This window comes from Caloenas nicobarica, chromosome 1 (genome assembly GCF_036013445.1).
Source record: "Caloenas nicobarica isolate bCalNic1 chromosome 1, bCalNic1.hap1, whole genome shotgun sequence".
Taxonomy (NCBI): domain Eukaryota; kingdom Metazoa; phylum Chordata; class Aves; order Columbiformes; family Columbidae; genus Caloenas; species Caloenas nicobarica.
The window spans coordinates 33,546,961-33,568,093 of NC_088245.1; the positions used below are offsets into that span (position 1 = coordinate 33,546,961).

A 21,133-nucleotide genomic window follows, 5' to 3' on the forward strand; every position below is an offset into this window, starting at 1 on the left:
TATCTTGAGGGAAATGGTTATTCTTGTGCACAAAATAAATTAATTGGTCTGACTGCAATGAGAGAAAAGTGATTCTCTATCAGTGTGTTTTTAATGAATATCGTATACAGCGCAGATTTATAAATCAGAGCACAACTTCAGCTTCATGCTCTTCACTTCATTTTACTTACCATCAGTTCCTATTTCACTGTTAAGGTCAGTACAAGACTGGAAAAGACACAAGAAAAGACCGAGTATTGAAGAATACTTCTTAAATCATTAGTTGCTTGTCATTTTAATGGTGTTAGATTTTAGCAAATTTACGAGGCATAAACTAGTTAGCTTTACAATGTCCAAATATTGTTAGTCTTAGAAGACAGCTCATTTGATGCCTGTGCTCTCCACTCAATTTACAGACTGCCCCTATTTCCTTAGGTTGATGATGTAACTGCCTTATTTGCAGTGTCTTGGTCAGGATACAAATACAGTGGGCTCTGCGATGAATTTGCTCTTGGAGGTGGTTGTGTACCAGTCAGTCTTTCAGAATTTCCTGCAGAATTCTCCCTCCACCTTGGACTCGCCTGCCCCTGAGACACTTCCCACACAGATGGGCATGGGGAGGTAAAATTCATGCTGGACTGTGAGAGGTAGTTCTCCTGAAGACCTTCTTCTTGGAGGCACCTGTTTGAAAGCACTTCTTTTTCTTTGGAGTTTCGCCATTTCATCCTTCGATTCTGAAACCAAATTTTCACCTGTTGGCAAGTTAATGAGAGTTTATTATCATTATTTTCTTTAAATAACTTTGCCCTAACAAGTGTTTTTTTCTTTCCGTCCCCTTAGTTTCATGTTCCTTCCTTATTCATTGTTATAGTAGATCCAGTGAAGCTGACTGATTGACATTTACTCTCCTTGACTTTTACCACCTCAAACAGGTGATTGTTTGGCTTAGACTGGAAAAAGGACAGCTCAGGGGCTAGGGATAGAGAAATTTCCTATAGCAAGATCCCTCTAGACAGAAAAGGATTCTCAGAGTAAATCAGCATTGTCATTAGCAAAACTAAGTGATATTACTGGCAATGCGAAGCCTTCTATTTATAAGAGGCTCTAAGAACCATGACTGTCCCATTCACAAGCATAGCTGAAAACAGCTTGGCCATATAGCTTCAAAATGTGTGTTATGACATTTGACACAGTAACGATGATTTAAAGACATTTTGTCTGCCTGACTACAGTTTTCCAGGAGCTGCCTAGAATCCATGTGCTTTTGAGATAAAATCCATTTTTCAAAACCTTTGAGTTGCAAAGCTTGATCACAAGTGTTCAGAGGCATTTATGAAATGCTGTGAAAAGCTCAAGGAAATATACATCTAGGAACTGGTTTTACATACAGAGAAGAAATAAGGGGCGGAGAGGGAATCAGTCCAGTTATTCAGATTGTGTTCTATTTTCCCTTAAATATTGGCAATTCTTTCTAGTATTCAGATACTTGATGTGAAGACAAAGGGGCTATGCCATTGCCTTAGATGGCAGGTACTGTTCTTCCAGCACAACTGAAAAATTGAAGAAGTAAATGTCACAGCAACTGCTCTTCCTTTCATGAGGAGAAAAAAAAAACACAACAAAATAAAACAAAACAAACCCACCAAAAAAACCTCACATAGCTATCATCTGGTCTATCATTATTGTGAAATTATTTTCCTATAGTGGTAGTTGTTACCTATGTGTCATTCCACATTCCACACACGCTCTTTTGGATATCAAGAACACTGAAGAAAAACTCAAGGAGATAATTGTAATATTAGGAATTTGATTTCATATTGGGAAATTTTTAGGCAGCACACTAGTGAGTGCAATTGCACATTTTCATGAAAATAGTTTATCCTGCAGAGATTACAGCTCTGTTCATCACACTGAGAAGCACCACACTCTGCTGCTTTTTTTGTTTTAGTTGCAGTGATTGCAATGGAGTCAGAGTCATTCAAGTTGCAAGGAACCACTATAGACCACAAGATCTGACCTCCTGTGCAATATGGAGCCAACTGTGAGGTTACATCAGATTGTTGAGGGCCTTGTCAAGTTCTGAAAATCTCCAAGATCAAGATGATGAGACTCCCATCTCCACTCCCAGGCTTTTGTGCCCCTCAAACAGCTTCTACCATACATATCTTAAGCATTTTCACTCATGCTGCATGCAAAGAAATGAAATTGTACTTTTACTCTCTTTCAGCTGTACTCTAGAGATCTGCATCTATTCCAGCACCTTCAGAATCCCACCTGCCAGAGGCTAGCTTGTTCATTTTCTGCTGTTACATGCCCTCACAAACATTTTTACCAGTTTCTTTCAGGTTTTGTGCTCTTCAAGCCAGGCACTTTTCTTTTGGTTTTACCTGCAGTTAGATCAGGCCCCTGAGATTCCAGATTGAGCTGCTGTCACTGAGCACTACCATTAACGTGCTCCTTCAGTTAGAAGAGCTCACTGGAGGTTTTAGACCCTCAGCTAAACTCTCAAGTCCTGCAATTAGGCCAACTCAGGTGAAAAATCCCACAAAACGTGAATTGGTAAATAAAGTGGGAGCATTTTAGGTCACCCTCCAAAATTTTTCCCTCTACAGTTTCTCTCAGCTCCGAGGATCTCTTTCCTTGTGCAGCTAAGTTTCTTTCTGTAGGGGTGGTTGCCTGTCTCCCGCGGCAGAATGGTTCCAGAGCAAGTGCTGTTGATTGCGTTGTCGCCAGCTGATCATCTGTGAGTGCAAAGGGTGCTCAGAGGAACGCAGGAGGGCTCTGTGCTCTGCTGTTTTCTGCCTGGATCGCTGCCTGTCAGGCAGTGGGATGGAGCACAGCTCCCTACTCCAAAGTTGCTGGGGGGGCTCTGTCAGACAGCCAAATGGGAGCTGGAAATGAAATGTAGAGGTCATGTTTCTCCCATTTGGTGTGAAAATGGCATGATCGACTTTTGAATGTACGCCTCCAGGAAACAAACTAGGAACCTGTTCAAGCATTCCTTGGTTAAAACTGCCATCGATTTACTGAGGTCTTTGCTCAGTGAAGAAGTGCAGGGTGCCCCAGTGCTGTTCAATTTTCCTCCTTCAAAGCCACTTTAAAGATTTTTCTGCAAAAAGACAAGAGGTCACAGATGTTCTGCCATTCCTTACCTGAGACTCCTTCAGACCCAGGTTAATGGCCAGTTTCTTCCTGTCTGTTTTACTGATATACTTTTGCTTCTGAAACATTTTCTCCAAAGCTTTCCTCTGGTCTTCAGAAAAGACAGCTCTTCTTAATATGCCTCTCCGGGCTTTGGAGTTAGACTCCTGGGCCAGAAGAGGCAGGACACTTTCCTCTCCTAGTGGAAATGGACGAGAGTTACACATATCTAACACGTATCAGAAAAACATTAAGTGCTGCTCATTATAATGCTAGCAGGCTACTGTCCCACTTTTGATTTGTTGGTGTTACAAGTGTGTCGTAATGCTTCAGTCGTGTTCATTAAGGACTAAATCCTCACTTCGATCTAGAGGTGTTGTCAGTGGTCAAAAGTCTCCCCTTGACATGGTAAAAAGTAAATCAGATGAGTTCATAGAGAAAAATTAACACAGGGCCCAGGGTACTGCAAAATTCAAATACAGTCAGGGAGAAATGTAGCCACTTCCCTTTGCATGTTATCACTGGGTGAACTGCAGTAAGTTCTCCTAGGAGTGTATTTTCTCCTTGTGTGAAACGTAGAACCAGATAGAAGTGGTCTGTAATACTGATTCAAAGAAACTAAATAGGCTTTCTTTAGTTTTGTTTACTAACTAAAAGCTTTCAGAGTGAACTATTTCTCAGAAAATCCCTGGCCATTCAGTTACTCATTCTGGAAACCACAGCAATTTCTTTATTACAGGATTTGGGGAGTACTTGAACTTACTCCTTTCAGCCTGGTTTCTAATCCTTTGACATCTCATAGCAAGTCCTGGGAGGGCAGTTTTCAATGAATCCAATCCCATCCCCTTGATCCATGCCTAGAGGGAATCCTACCCTGGAAAACAGCCTCAAAGTTGGGAGAAAGAGCTGCAGTGGAGAACTGTTCGCATTGTCCCTTCATTGGCCTCACAAAGAGCACAGAAAACCCAAATCCAGATAAATCTCTTGCCTTTCTCACATCCAATAGAGCCTAAAGCCATGGCTTTCCCATGCTCCTTTCTCTCCTAGAAGGATGTGGTGCAAGGGCAGCAGTCCCTGGTGAGGCTTGGTACGCCTCCAGCGCTGTCGGCTTCCCCGGTCGCTCGCCCAGTGAGCAGGACCAGAGCCCGGCTGAACAGGGCCTGTCACCAAGTGCTGAACATGATAATTGCACAGGGCAGCCCGTGCTGCCCTTTGATTGGGAAACCTGTGCCATGGTTATATAGCCACCGGCACCTATGACCTTTCTGTGAGAGGGCAGCCATGAAGGTGGCTTTGGTTTGCACTGCAGGCAGGTTAGACTCTACAGGTACAAGCTGTCCTGTCCATGGCACCTTCCCAAGTACATGGGCCAAGACTGCCATCCCAGTTTGTAGTTACAGCAGCTGCAAAGGTGTGCTGCCGTTGGATGTCTGTCAAGGACCGTTTTCATACCAAAGCCAATGGCAAAATTCCCATGTAAAGCTGAATTTCTAAAAGATTGCTCATTCTTTCACGAAAAAGTCTATTCTAGTTAGCTGCAGCTGGGGCAGGGGGGCAGTAAATGCATTTGTCCAATAGATATAATGCTCTTGAAAATACTAATTAAATCCAGATGCAGCTTTCACAAACTGTTCCTTGGGGCTACACTACATTTCAACTTCTGTGTATTATACCTATACACACATAGGTATGTGTATCTTTAAACACCCACAGAGAAACAAGCACACATACACGGAGGATGTTGTAGAACTGTGTATGTATAATGCTGAGAAACTGAAGTGTATACATGTATGTCTTGCAAAGTTGACTAAATACTTTTGTGGTGCATATGTGACCGGTTTGATATTACATACATTACCCTGCATCCTGCCTCCAGCTGTGGCCAGTAGAGGAAGAATAGTAGAAGCTCAGCAAGTACACAATGATCCTTCCCTAAAATACACTGCCACTGTCAAACATAACTGATTTAGGGACCATTGCACTCTGCTAGACGTGCCTTTCTTGAATTTTTCTACACCATAAGAACCCATCTTTATGCTTGTCCCAAACAATAGCCTGTGGCAAAAACTAATTATTACGATTTAAAATGTTACAATACAAGGAAGTCTAAATTTATACAGATGTATTTCAATTGTCAAAATTATATTTGAGATCAGATACAAAAATCATAACCTACTGGTTACTGTCCTGATATTTATGACACAGTGAGACACAGTCAGGCTCCATCCAAACAAAAAAAAAAAATTTGCAGAACAAAAGTCAAAATGCTATGATGGAGGTTTCTGCAAAAGGCAAGCTGAGTTCATATTTCTCTGAGGAGAGCACAGCCCCCTCACGACCCCCACCCCAAGCTCCCACCCTGCCCATGAAGCTGGGGGCAAATACTGGCCCTTCTTCCTCAAGCACGTTTTCCCTCCTTGCTTGAATTTGGTGAATTTAGGCACCTTCCTCCAGGTAGCCTCTAGGTAGTTTTGGATGAATCACCAGCCATTCTCAAGTTTACTGGAAGGTACAGTCTGACAGCGGAGGAGCTGGTACCTTCTCTCATCCCCACCGCGGAATGAGAGGCACCAGCGAGGGAAGAGGCGGAACTGGCTGGTTCCTGCCTCCTGGGCTCCATTCCACAATGGAGTTGTCAGCCAAGGACAGCGGACGACAGATTATGTGACCCCTTAAAATTTGTCTTGCCTGGCTGGTTGTTAACAGTCAATCAGCAAAGAAACAACCTCCTGCCGGAGTCCCCAGGCACCAATTAATTCCCATACAGGCAGTATGTAGGGTACGGCTTAGCACCTGTATTAGACTAACTTAATAGTGAAGAATCTGCACACTCTAAAGCACAGTATGTGACTGATTTCAAAAGATTAACTAAACAAAATTTAACCATGAGCAGAATGAGCACAAGCAATAGCAAACAGCCACCGGGCCAAAAAATTTGAAACTTGTGTTTGGGATAACGAATACTCTCCCCCAATTGACTAGCCTAAATAATTTTTGTAAGAATACCCCATATTCCAAAACGCATTCTGACTGCTTACAGTGGATTAAGGGATTTTTCAGTATGGCAAGATAGGCAGTTATTCATACATTTCAACAGTTCCATCAAAATGAAATAAGTCAGTTTGCAGTCTGTCATTCTGAACATGCATCAAAAGGTTTCGTGTTCTGCTGATATAAATGTGAATCTGTTACCAACTGCTTCCTATGTTGCTGGTTTGATTTTTGCTTTGCTTCAGTTTTGGTGGTTTTTTTGAGTCTTTCCTTTGTAACCTAATATATAGTGATAAATGTCCTCTTAATCTGTGGAACAATCTTCATTTGCCTTCATGGCAGAGACCACCTTGAAGGAGCAAGTAAAAGCTTTAGTCATGGTTTCCATTTTTTCATTTGAATTCAATACATTCTAGTTAAATGGACAATTAATAGGTCACTTCCAAAATAGTAGTGTATCAGTCCTGGTTAATAAACAATCCCCACAGTTGATAATGGGCCTATGTATTCAGCAAGTCCCTGTATACACTCAGCTCATCCACTAAATCCCTTTTCAGGTAGACAGGGTTATATGGGAAGATGAGCTAGAATGAGTCTATAAAAGTCAGTTTCATTCACTGCTTTATTTTTCAGTCAAGTGCTTTAAATGGTGTCCAGAAAATCTCTTGGAATGTGAGACAGGAGAAAAGACTGGCACATAGAGTATTGCTTTATGGCCATACAAAAGGGCAACTGACCCTTGCCCAGGCCTTTTCAATGTGAAATGGTTCCTAAAGTTCATCTGCACAGTGAAAAATTGTGGTGAGGTCGCGTGTGGATGAGTAAAGTGAAAGTGGTGATTGGTCATGGTGCTGTCAGCCATTGTGGGAGAGCCGGGGCCACGTAAAACGCTCTGTGGGAAAGTGTCAGCCCCCTGAAGAGGTGCTCAGAAACTTGCAGCTCATTAAACTGCCAGCATTTGCTGCCTCACTTGTCAAGAATCATTCAACTTAGCAACTGCCCTTCTGAAACATTCATAAAACGCATGCACGTAGTCAGGAAGGGTTAGAATGTAACTGTGATTAAAAAAAAAGTATATGTTAGAACACATATTAACTCAAATTTTCATTTGGATTTGACATGCAATTTGTGCTTTTTTTCTATTTTGAAGGATGAGGAAACACCTCTTCTGTTTGCATTCCTGAGCCATAAACACGTAAAATCATGAATATCCATTCTTACACTATGGCACGCAAACTTCCCAGTCAAGGTTAAATTTAGGTTTGGATTAAGTTAAAGTGTGTTCCAGGTCTTAATCCTGAATGTATAATGTATACCAGCCAAAATTCTCTTCAACTTATGTCTTTATTTTTTTTTACATTATAACTAAAAAAGAAAAACAAATTAAACACATGCATGCATTTGGCTGCTACAAAAACGACGACTGTTTTATTTAAATAATGCTCGGGCTTCTGGAATCATAATTTATCCCTAACAGACATTAAAATGCAACATCCATTTTAAGATCTTTCAGCTCTTTTTCTATTTGCCAATGTTTATTGAGCCAGATTTTTAAAAGAGTTACTGATTTTAAAGAATCTTTTCTAGCAAACTGAAAACAAGGAGCTTTCCTAGGTTAGCTCTGTCTGGGTGTCTCAATGCCATTAGAAACCTCTCACAATTGCTCAGTGTACTTAAGTTTGATAAATCTTTGGAAACCCTCTGAATAGGATTGCTGTGATTTTACTAAGGAATTAGCTGCTGCCATTGCATCACCAATTAGTTTTCCAGAACACATTAAATCCTGCTGCTTTGGTTTACAGAATAACTCAAGCATTACTGATGAAGCATAAAAACTTACTTGGAAAAGCAGTGGGGGATGCAGGGTGCTGACAGGACCCACCGCAGCACGCTGAGTAGAATGGCGGGGCTCGGAGAAAAAAGTGTTTCGAAAGAGCTGCAAAGAAAGCAGAGATCTAATTGATTATCCATTGAGCTTAGGTGATATTCATAACAACGGTCCTCCCAAAAGTCAGTGTGTAAAGTCCTGCCCCACAGGTTCTTTTCCCTTTTTTTCAAGATGGTGATATTTTTAAGGCAAACAATGACAAACCAAGTAATTGCTCTTTAATTTAGCAAGGTTGTTTTACATGTGTAACTTCAACATAATATGCAAAACTGTCAGTGTATTTATCATAAGAACGAAACTGCAGATTTGAAATTTACTTCTGTATTTTCTACAATTATGGGGCTTTTTCCTAAATATTGAGATTGATCACACTGTTTAAATAATTGTTAAAATAATGAGTATAATGCATCTGAAAAAATTACTTTAAATAACTTTAGTAAGCATGATATCCTAGAAAAACAGAATCAATTACAAAAGTGAATCCTGTCTCTTCTGCTCATACTCCAATGCTGTTATCAGCACTCAGATCAATAAGGACTTCAAAAAATAACAAACTTTCACGAATAAATTCTATTAAATGCAATGAGAGGAATCAGCTAAGCTCTACAGGCAAAAACTACAAGGCTTGATTCTGCTATCCTGATTGTAAACTCTTTCTTGCTGGCAAAGTGCTCTAAATTAAAAAAAAAAAAAATCACTGGCTAAAGAAGGTTCTGTTTAATAATTACAACAAAAAATTGTAAAGTCATCCCACAGAATTAGGTAATATTTGTTAAAATTTCTATTGAATTTTTTGAAGCAATTAATTCTCTATAATGTCTAAGTAGTACTTCCAATTCTTACAAAAGTCTTCATTACCTCATAAACTCTTACTTTTTCTCTATAAAGCTTATGGGCTTTCCCATTAATCTTAATTACCTTTTAATTTCTGCTCATACTTGTCAACTGTGAAACCTGGAATATTTTTTTCTTTTGAAAATAGGTACATCATGTTTGCTAGAACTGTATGCCTGTAAAATGTGATCAGCATCAAAACGCTTATGTCACTTTCCTATTTTGGTTTAGGTAGAAAATAAACAGCTCTATACCCAGTACTGTAGTTTGTCAAATCTCTAGATTAATTTTTAAAAAAAAAGGTAACTACACACTTCGATTAAAAAAAATTAGAAAATCAATAATCGGGATGAAAGATAAATAGATAAATGTATCTAAGCCGTGTTGTTAATATTTAAGGGTTTTTCAAATGGAATTAAAAACAAAGATCACTCAAAATTAGGTTCCTGAGTATATTTTAAGGCATCATGATAAGTTTTCTGACAGTCAAATCTGCCGATCTTCCAAAAGAATAAACTATTGTTGTAGAAGCCTAACTCTGAACATTTAAAAAATATTTACCTCTATTTTTTTTCTGAATTCATACAAGCTTGTGAAAACTTATTCAGCTGTCATTATGAGTTGATTAGCATTTTTACTGCTAGAGCTTTTCATGGACACTTTACTGTTTCTAATGAAATATACTCCAAGAGGAACTAACTGCCTATATATGATGTGTACGCTTGCAAAATGTTTGCCAACAGGAATGATTTACATCAAGCATTAGTATTCTAAAGCCTCTTTTCCACATGAGACGATCAATTGTGGAACTGCATCCTAAGGAACTTAAACCAGTCAAGAACGTGCAGCCAAATATTACCTATTTTACATATCCAAGGGGCTTCAACGCAACTGGTGACGTGTGTAAGCTGGAAGGGGTTTGCCTCACTGAAAAAGCACAGGAGATGGAGAAGGTAAAGACCTGCCAGATCACCTCAGCCACCCTCCTGAACACAGGAACTCGTTCTTGACAGCATCTTCTATCTGCTGCAGGTCCCAAACTCCCAGGTGAAGAGCTTTTCCTCCCTTCCATGGAACCACGTTCCTCATGCCATTATCAAGTTTCATTTACAGTCAGGTAAAACTTTCCACATTTAAAGACACAACTTGGTATACAGAAGGTGCCACACTCAATTTCTTCGCTTCCTTTTCACACAGCTCAAATACTCCTTGGCTGCCATATGCCCTATCCCTGTCAATCATTGCTCCAGCACCTTATTCATGCCATTCAATTTTCGTCAGACATGTTGCCTGTCCTTGATATTCCCTGTTATGGTTTCTTAACTCTCTCCAGTTCCTTGGTCTTTTTTTGATAATGTGGTGCTCATAATGGTATGTGACACAGCCAGGATATATCTGAATAAACCAGAAATGAATAAGCTATTGCTTTGGATAGATACCATGCTCCTGCAAATACATGTAGAGGCCTAGGAAAGGATAGGTTTTCTCCATTCACGAAATCTCTCAACAAGCAAGCTGCAAGCTTGCAAGCTGCAAGGTCAAGAGACAGATCAGGGTCAAAACTTGAGACATTTTGCATAAGGAAACTCAAAGCCACATATTTCCATGGATGTTGCTGGCAATGATTTAATGCACTAGGAGAGCACCACGATGCAAACAAGAGAGATCTTGGCACTAATTCTGCTCAAGTCGATAGAAATAATGCTGCTGGCTTTCTTGGGCATTTTACTTAATTCCCTCAACCAACTGCTGCCTTTTTTGCCTGCATGGCGTGTATCCCTTTCAGGCAGAACATTCGCTTAAGAAATAAGATCCAGGTGATATCCTCATATAACTCTGACCCAAGGAGTTCCTGAGACCATTTCTCAAGACTGATTTATTCTAGATCCCGTGAAATAAACAATGGCATTGTGTCTCCCTAAGCCTATAGCCAATGCATACTAGGTCTAGTTTATAAACTTCTTCAATGTGCTCCAACTACACTGATGCACAAGTGAATTCTACGTTAAGTATCAAACCCCATCCCCAGGGTCACATCTACTGAAGCTGTTGTGCTCAAACCAAAGTGTAACAGTTACCCAGAGTTTCATCAGTAAAAAAATCTGGCATAATACAGGGATATTCAACTCTACCTTGGGAGCTCCACGTAGAGAAAAATGTTCATACTTCAACCTAACACATCCAAGTATATTTTTTTACCTTTGATAGAAACAACAGAGAATATTCATCACATTAAATGGCTTCCACTGTCTGTGTGGAACTTCACCAACAGAATGTGAATTGCTCAGAGAAAAATTATATATTTAATGCATATGTATTTCAGAATTATACTGTGATTGTATCTGGATCACGACACACACCAGTGCTGAGGGCAATACACAGAAAGCATTGCCTATGCTTTTATTTTCTGTTCACATGTATCATGGCCACTCTACCAATATTTCTTGGTCAAGCGATCTGAAGCAAACATTGTTTGCTCTTCACACAAGACTGAAAATTGCCAAAAAGTCAGAATATTAGTTCTGTATTTATTGGGCAGAATGAAGTGCATGATAAGCAAAAGGTAGCTGTTGCTTCCAGCCATGTGGAATACACATTAACCAGGGGCCAAATCCCAATAATTCTTATCAAGATGCTTAATTCTTTTTCTGCTTTGCATTCCCGTTTCATAAAAATAGAGACAGTATGGAACTAAGCATTTCACAAGAGTCAGATTTTACGGGTTTAGCTTCACAGATGCATGAAAATTAAATATCAGATTACGGTCTAAATGCCTTTTGGCACTCCAAAAACTGTACTATATGCTTTAAAATAAAATTTATTGCATGATAAATATAAAAGGATGAAATATCTAAAATATTTTTTTTCACAAAAGATGCATTCTTTTGACACTGTTGCTGCATGCAAAATTTTAGTAATAATCTCATTTAAATTCAGCTTTGTGAGTAAAAAGCATTTTACAGACAATAAAATGATACTAAATATGCAAATGGCCCTCAAGCTCACCTAGTGCTAAAACTCAGAGATTAGTTCAGATACTGATATTTTAAAATATACTGCCAGCTCTGAAGATATTCTAAACTCAAAAAGTCATGCTGAAGTTTTCCTTCCAACTATCCACCATTTTGAGAGAAAGGTTCCTCAAACTGAATTTGAACAATTCAGTTCAAATAGATATGTAATTTTAAAATGGCTTATTATTAAAGACATTGTTTGCTTTGCCTAGCCTTATTGTTGTGAAATGGCTCGGGAAATCACAGAATCACAGAATGTCAGGGATTGGAAGGGACCTCGAAAGATCATCTAGTCCAATCCCCCTGCCAGAGCAGGAACACCCAGATGAGGTTACACAGGAAGGTGTCCAGGCGGGTTTTGAATGTCTCCAGAGAAGGAGACTCCACTACCTCCCTGGGCAGCCTGTTCCAGTGTTCCGTCACCCTCACTGAGAAGAAGTTTCTTCTCAAATTCAAATGGAATCTCCTGCGTTCCTATTTATACACATTGCCCCTTGTCCTATCATTGGTTGTCACCAAGAAATACTGTAGGCCATTAGCCAGCAGGAAAGGGGGAAAGAGTGAAGGAAAAATGGCTATTGAGGAAAAATGAACTGATGATAAACTTCTAGTATTACCCACACAGGCCTCTGTCACTGCTGCACAAGGAACAGGAAGCACAGGGACAGGCCTCAAGCCGCATGAACACTTTAATTCTCCTAGTATTGCTAAGTCCACATGAACTGCTCTCCACAGTGATGCCCAGGCTCCGGCCTTGGCCGGCAAATTAAAAATATTATCAGGAAAATGACCCCATTTCATCTGAGAACCTTGGAATGGTTTGTGCCCATGAAGTGGGCACAAGTAAACTGCAATATCCTACCTACATCCACTCTTGGCAATGGTTAAAGCAGGCTTTTGCAAAGCTGCAGGAAAGTTTCATGTCCTGAAAAGCTCACTGCAAATAGGCCAGCAGCAGCTCTGCCAGTTAGTGGGCCAGCTCAGCCACATGGCACCATTTCTGCTCCTGAATCGCAAGCCCTGGGCCTCACAATGACCCATGGCTCCATCCCCAGCAGTGTTCAGACTGCAATGTTCCAGCAGCAGCTGTGCACCCCCAAAGCGTTTCAGTCAGCTGAAGGGGAGCTTCAAAAATTAGCAGAGAGTTACAGCAAAAAGGGCCTGAAATGGCTAACAGCATGATCGCAGTTTTCGTACATCTCTAGCAATGTAGTGGCTGACAGAGTCACACTGTGGATTATCTGAGATCACGTGAATCGCTGTCAATCTTCAGAGGCATCACTCACATGTCTTATTACTAGGGCATGATTTGCTGTACACGTATGATTGTTTTTTCTCCATCTAGGGAAATAAAAGTGCCTTAGGCTGGTGACAATGCATGGTCAGATTTCATCTCCATGACAACCCAAAGCCACAACTGAACACCACATCATTTGCCAAAGACAGCATGGGTCTCCTGGTGTCAGGAGTAAAGGTGGTTTCCACCCTCTCCATGCCTTGTACGCAGTCTTGCTGTTGAGAAAATGGGGATTTGGAAAGCTGTGGGTTTACTGCTTTGTCTCTGGTTTTGTCCTTCTGAAGGAGATGCCCATGCGCTAGTGTGCCCCAGCACTTTCTGCTTACCAGTTCTTGTCAAAAGGGACATTACTGTCACTTCTCTGTCTCAAAGTTCCTTGTCTGGGCCTCCTATACAGTCAATGAGAAGAGATAAGTAGCTCTATATAGTGATTCAGCACCTTAAAATAGACATCTAAGAAGATAAGTTGTGTCATCCTCTGGAGGAGTCTGTCTGTATTGCCTACAAATTAGAGAAGGTATTTAGACAACTAGATTAGACAGGACAGCTCTTTTTTATTAAACAGCCAAACTACTATGACATTCTTCTTATCTTTCATAGGTAATGTCAAAGGAATACAATCCTCTGTACCAACATAAAGACCCTGTAATACATGATAAAATTCAGCCATAAGGGCACTAAAGTTATTTTATCTTAAATATATTACAATTTGTGTAGAAATAATTTCCTCAAGCAAGGCAAAATTAGGGTCATATGCTACAAAAGGACACTTCACTGTTTTCTCATTGTTGCAGCCCTAATTCAAAAATCTGACCATAGGCAAAATGCACTATTTACTGTGGTGGTTTGCACCGATTAGCTAAAACTTCCTGCCTGGATCAATCTTCACTTGCTGCAGTATTGCCAGCTCCAACCAGACAAAAGTCTCAAATTCAGCTAAACATTGTTAGAATGAAAAAATAACAAACGGTGGATTCTTAATCTTCTTTTTTTTTTTTTTTGGGTAACAAATGAGGTTTTAGTATTTTGAAATTTGTACAAGGAAATACTTTTTCAAGTTGAAATCTGAGATATTCACATAGTCACAAGATTCCAGGGAGGGGAACTATAACACCACCAAGTAGCCCAAGATTCATGCAGAAGAGATAAAATCCTCAACATACATATAAAACGCCTCAACAGAATTATGTGGTATAACCTCAGAAAAAGGCAGCCTCCTAAGGGAAACTTTCGTGTGCTTTTCAGCACAAGGCAAAGGCCACTTATCCTCCAACATGATGACTCACCTCAAAGAAACACAGTCCAAGTCACTGAAAATATTTAGGTGCCAAACTTTGTAAGGATCAAGGTCTACATATCTGACATTTGAAACAGCCTCCTACTACCTCATATATCTGCACTGGTTTCATTTTGAAAAAAAAAACTTTCTCAATTCCACTATGGGTCATGACTGACCACAAAAGTAGTATTTAGAAAAATTAGAGTTATTTTGCAGAGCCGCATTATACAAGAATACATAACACCTTTGGTGGGCAACGGAGGCAGAAAACTTGCCTCCCAAAATCCAGGGGAATTTGTTAATGCAAAAAAATCACAGTGCAATGAAACCTGAAATCTGCACTTGAGTAGAGAACTTGCCCGATGAGATTAATCCTCATCACATTCATGTCTCTTCTAAAAATATGAAGATTTTACTACAAGATTTCAGAAGACCGGCTTATTCTGCAATACAAAATACATTTTACGTAAGCTAATTCACTAACTGAAGCCGTGATCGATTCCACGGTTTCCCTTCCGTGAACTTCTACAAAGCCCCTCCACTGCTCTTCCTAGTGCAGTTTTGAGATCTTCTGGCAGTGCTTAAACCTTACTGGGGACCGAATTTGGGATGCCCTTCCTTTCTCAGGGCACAGCAAGAGCTGCTCACACACTCGCTGAGCCCGGCCTGCCGGGCTGGCGCAGGGTTGGGCTGTAGCTGGCACCAGTCTGGCTCTGGCAACCTTACAGTGAGAACCGAGATTTGTCCTTTACCAGCCATTTTGCAGCCACTCTTTCAAGGCATGCTGGGCACCCCAAAATGATTCTATTAAATGGCTCACATAGTTAGCTGGAAGCAGGAAAAGATGCTGCACGCTGTGATTTCTGATACTTACACGAACTTCTCTGTCTCCAAAGATAAACTTCTAAAATAACAAAGGTGTCTCAGTGCTCCTGGCAATTGGGGTATAATAAAAGACGCCAAATAGATCTCCCCACCCTATAGAAGCTTTATATCCCCAGAAAATACCAACAAAACAGGAAAATCCCAAGACTTCTTAGTCAGCTTGTTGCCTGAGTGAGGGTAGCACTTTCTAGAGGGTAGCGCAAACCTAGAGGGAGCTGAGATAAAACACTCAGTTCTTTCCTCCCTCTTATTTTACTGAAAGTTAGTGTTACATGTCACTTGAGGACACGCTCTGGCTGCCAGCTGGTTTGAAATCAATAATAAATATGCATTTATTCACTAATAGGTGGTCCAAAATGAAGGAGGAAAAAAATCACTTCAGTAATTCAAGTATCTCCTGGTTGTCATAAAGAAACACAAGAGTTTTTACTAAAAAGGGACAATAAGGTATATTGATTAAAATAACAGTGTTGCAGGATAGAACTGTCGTCATTACCTCAGGGGGAAAAAACTGACACTGGTCCAAAGAGTTAGCCTGCAGAAGAAGGCTTGGTTTTATGTCCCTTCAATGCTACTGTTTTTCTGTATTACTTTAGACAAGTCACCTCATTTCTTTTTTGTTTCAGCTCCTCCTCTACACACTAGAAATGCCTCCTATCGCACTGGCACATTGTGATGATAAATGCATTAAAATGTAAAGTGTTCAAATGTTACAGAAAGAAAAGCTACATCTGTATCACAGAATGGATGTTTATTATTATAAGTCAAATTTATATTTAGGGTATACTTGTTTTAATTGCTCTGTGTTAATTTTACTATCCTTTATTCTGCTCTGTTGTATGCTGATGCTTTAGGCAAAAATGCCATAAGCTCGATTTTTCAGCAAGTTTTGCAATGGAAGTATCTCACTATTTATTTGTTTCATTGCGCTTTTCAGTTTCCTTTCTCTGTTAATCTATCAAAACGCCAAGATTAAAGCAGAAAGCCAGATTCTTGCCACATACCACTAATGACCATATTCAGGCTGTAAAGCACTTAGTGTCATCCTCGTCCAGGGCAAATTACTTGAAAAGAGCAGAAATTTTCAGAAAATAATTTCAAGTAGCAGGGTAACTTTGCACTTCTCAAGGAGGTCACTCTGATCTGGTGTCAGCCAATACTTCTGGAAACCAAGTCACAAGGAAAAATATGGAGTGGACCTCTTTAAAGAACCTGCGCTACAGCAGACTGCATCTCAGCATCCTCCAGCTAATTTTCCTATGTCAGAAAACACCAAGGAAAACTGTCAAGTCTTCTAATTTATCCAGCTGGAGTACAAGGAGAAGGACCAAATCCCAGATTTGCAAGCAGACATCGAGAACTTCTTCCACACTTAAGAGTCTATTAGTTTGCTCAGAACTTCTATCTGGAGCTTCCCTGACACTTTAAGAAGCAGTGGAAGTCAGCTGCATAGCCGTAACATGATTCACTGGGAAATGCTGCTTTACAACAGCCCATTTTTAACAGTTTTTTAAACAGGAAGAACAGAGTCTTGGCATCCAGCATTTAAAATGCAGAACAAGATTCTGTACTGCTTTACCTAGTCAGGGCTAAGAATACACATTATATGCAAAGTTCTCACACAGCAGTACTGAATTACGCATTTATTTTATCAAGGGAAAAGGTCTCAAAAGAGAAGAATCGGGCCCCTAGCACACAGGTTGGGAGAAATTCAGTTCAGCTAAACAGAAACACAGGGCTCATCCTGCCTGCTCAAGCTGGTGAGCCCAGCTCAGTGTTTCATTGCCAGCGCTGGGGCTCCAGAGCAAGATGCCAGAAAGCCTGTGGTATAAACTGGCATACCAATGTGGAAAGCAAGCAAGTTTATCATCTAGCAGTAATGCTCCTTCTGCTTTTCCTTCCTAAATTTTATGTAATATGCTGCTTGTTCATGCAGTTGTACTCTGAAGTCAAAACAAACTATATTACTTTTAAAAACCTATGATTACATTTCATTTTTAAAAATCAATGTAACAATGAAAAGTGATTATTTTAATCTTCTAATATATTTCTTTCAAGCCCACTCATTAGATGATGTATCTTAGGGTGTGATACTTTGAGAGTCCTTTTTCAGGTTTTCATTTAGGATAATTTTGAAGGAGAACTCAAAATACGTATGCTGATAAGCACTTTAAACGGTCACAATAAATCCTTCTAAACCTGTAAATTATGGGAATGGAAACTTGGTGATAAAACTCCGCTGCCGAGGACTTACAAAGGGAAAAGCTTCCAAGACCAGATGTCACAGATCAAGGGTACCATCTCACTCGATCTTCTTCGCAGCCATGGATAAGAGTTTTACACTTTACAGAAAGAATACAGGATTTTCATACCTCAGCACTTCTATGGAGTGTTAAAAGGTGCCCTAAAATGGAGTGCTTTCTTCAGGTCTTTCCTTGATAGGTGCTGTTGATACATGTTGGTTTTGGAACTGTAAAAAGGTTCGGCTTATTCAGTTCAGTCCCCAGTGTGATTTTGTGTTTCTTCCTTTCTGAGAACTTTCGGTGACCTCACCAGAATCAGGGACAACATGAGCAACACAGATTACTGATTCCAAAAAATCTGATATTTTTCTATTACCTTTTCTATAGGATTTTTTTTTTAATTTTAGAAATCTGGGATCATGCCAAGTTAGTTTGTGAGAGCACTTTTAGTGCCTACATGATCAATAAAGCACTTACTAGTTCAGAAAGACTAAAAAAATCATTTTACTTTATCGTGTTCAATAGTCCTTATTAAAGACTTAGACCAAAATGCCATGCGATTCACAGGGTCCAAGTAGGAAAGAGTTTATTCCTCCAGAAACTCACAAAAATCAGTGAATACAAAAATCAGTAAATTAAAAAAAAACCTACCTAGCACAAATTCCTCAGTTCAAACACCTTCATTAGTCCCTGGAGGCTAAAATTCTTATTCTGACAAAACACTCTTTCGCCCCATCACTGCATGAACAAGAAACATAACGCACAGCCTGACCAGCCCAGCCTTACTCACAAATGTAAGTGTCCGGCCTGAACGGTTCCCCCAGCGTCCGCCCACACTGCAGAGAAGAGACTCCTTAGAAACCACAAAATCTGTCTCAGCAGGACAGTTCCAATCTAATTTACATTTTTATGAAAGTTCAGAAACCTAAGAGCCCTCACCACTTTAAGTCATGTAAGTCGCATCAGAATCAATAGATCCCTGTTAGAAAATATACATCTTTGTTGTACATCTACATTTGCAGGAGGCTTTTTTTTCTGAGTGCAGAATGCATGAGGAAACCTAGTATTTCTCATTGCTCAAATGTAAGACCCTAGTGCTTTTGTCCAAAGCTCCTTCTGAAATCTCTTGGAGATGTGGGCTTAGAAGAAATATAGGATTGGACTCCAAAATCAGTAGGCAGACCTGCAACACTTTGCTAAGTTCACGAGTACCACTGTAGGCCAATCAAATACAGAACTAATCCTATAAGCAAGCATTTGAAAAATTCAGCACTCAGGAACTTTTGTAATACTTAGAAAAAGTTTACCTATCGTGGTGAGTGCAGGGGCATTCTGCTATCTCCCCTTTTACATGTGCTCTGTACACATAAATGTAGCATTTTCTTTCAAGCTTTTGCTGAGGGAAGGGAGGGAGGGTGAAAATATGCACCTAACTCCAGAAAGATTATATTTGTCCCATTTCCTGGCCTGGCCCGTAGTCAGTTAATATAAACATGTTTAAATAACTGATACACTTAACATAATACTTACAGCAGCTGAGGTCTGGACTATTCAGAGATGTTAATGTACACTTCTTTGACTCCCTCCTGCCCATCTTTAAAGTGCATCATGCTAAAGGATCAAAAACTGGTTTGGATTTTGCAGAACAGTTTGTAGGATTTAACTGAAGTAAGATTATGCTTGAAAAGAACTGTTATTAATTCCAGTTCTAAACCTAGCCTTTTGGTTTCATAACTTAAAGCCTTACTTCAATAAACATGATTGTTTGTCGGATTTTCATTTTAAGTAGATTTTAAATGGCAAGATCATATATAAAAATTCCAAAGATAGCACACGAGGCTGAAATAAATCGATATATTACATTGGAAAGGCAAAATACAATATGCATGGCAAGTCTAATAGCGAATTTTATGATTTAACTTTGAATTCAACTCCAAAAAGTTCAATGAATGACAAAGTGCACATGCCTGAAAATGCTTTAAACCGCTATTCACGTCCAGACAAAATACATTTATATGAAAACCGGCTTATGCAGCGAACGAACCGTGTTTTGTGGAACTATTTGTTTCCAAGTGCCCCAGCTCACCGGGGCCCGTCGGGGGCCGCGGCACTGGTGAAACCGGCACCGGGGACACATCTCCCGCCACCCGGGAAAGCGCTGGCTCTAACACCGGACTGCAAGGCTAATTACAGCCCTCTTACACCGCTTTAAAGTTTGCTCTATTTTTTTTTTTTCCCCCCGCCCATGGTTTTGCCAAAACTTCCAGCAAATTGCCTGCTTTGCTTGAATTAATTTTCCTTTTGGTCCTTCAGCCCTTGCTGTCCCCCAGGGACGGGGCTGCTGCCACCGCTACCGAGGGGGACGGGACCGCTCGTCTTTCTCCCAAAACTCGGCATTCCAGACCTTCCCGGAGCGCCTGGCGGCGGTGCCGCTCTTTCACCACTCCTCCAGGCTGGGAAGAACTAGCAGACCCGACAGAACCGCGACTCGGGGCAGCGAAGGCGCTCCTCGCTGCCGGCACAAGGCTGCACCGCGCTCACGGCACCCGCAGGTGCGCCGGCCCGCGCCGTCCGAAGCCCCCGTCCGGCTGCCCTCGGCCCCTCGCCCGCTCCTCGGGGTCCCGTCGCCAGCGGCAGGGCCAGACCCTCCGCCGGGACACGGCGTCCCGCCGCCTTCTCCGGGCTCGTCGGAGCGGCTGGCAGGAGGGGAGCGGCCGCGCCGGTCCCTGCCGCCGTGCGGAGGCCCGGGGCCGAGCCCTCGCGAAGCCCCTGGTGCCCCGTCCCCCCGCGGCGGGACGCGGGCCGGGGCCGGCGCTCACCTGTGGCTGCCGGCGGGAACACGCCGCCTCTCTCCGCCGCCGGAGCCCGCGCTGGCAGGCGGCCGCCGTCCGCCGCCGCGGGGTTAAGCACTTGAAAAGCCCATCTTGTCGGGTAGGGACCCCCTGAGGGGTTGATTTGTTCCGCCGCGGGGCACAGCTTGAGTGGGACGGGGCTGGCGGGGAGGGGACGGAGCTGGGCAGGGCTCGGCGGCGCCCCGGCCCGCAGCAAGTTCTCGATGAGGAAACTTTTGCCCAGGTTGCCGAAGCCCGGCGCGGCCGGCAGGTTGAGGAGAGCCGAGGAGCCCACCAGGTCCCAGTACAGGGCGCTGGGCAGCATAGCGAGGGTTCGCACCCCTCCTCGTCCTGCCCGGCCCAGCCCAGCCCGGCCGCCGCGGCCCCTAACTGGGCTGGGACGGGGCGCCGGGCTATGGGGCCGGCCGGGCTTGCGGGGCGCCTCCCCGAGGGCTGAGGGGAGCGGAGCGGAGAGCTCGGCGGGACGCTCCGTGGAGGCGCGGCGCGCCTCTTCCCCGGGCTGGAAGGTGTGTCCAAGCGCATTCATTATGTCAGCCGGGGACGGGGAGTGATGGACGCGGCCAACAATACCGCCTTGCCCGGCAGCCCCCCGGGGGAAGGGGGGCAGGGCGGGCAGCCGAGCGGTCCTGGCGCGGGGGCGCTTGTCCCGCTTCGCCCGCCCGACCCGCCGGGCCCGCCGCCATGTCGGGAGGCCGGGGCGCCCCCTCAGGGGTGACATGGCGGCGGGCGC

General features: G+C 42.1%; 1 protein-coding gene across 1 annotated transcript; it reads right to left on the reverse strand.

The window, feature by feature from the left end:
* Positions 1–410: 410 nt before the first annotated feature.
* On the reverse strand, positions 411–20,722 carry DBX2 (developing brain homeobox 2). The gene is made up of 4 exons (XM_065658463.1): positions 20,371–20,722; positions 7,952–8,047; positions 3,132–3,319; positions 411–731 (listed from the first exon to the last, which is right to left on the reverse strand). The coding sequence occupies exons 1-4, from the start codon at positions 20,705–20,707 to the stop codon at positions 411–413; spliced, it is 942 nt and encodes a 313-aa protein (XP_065514535.1). The 5' UTR covers positions 20,708–20,722.
* Between the last annotated feature and the right edge of the window lie 411 nt (positions 20,723–21,133).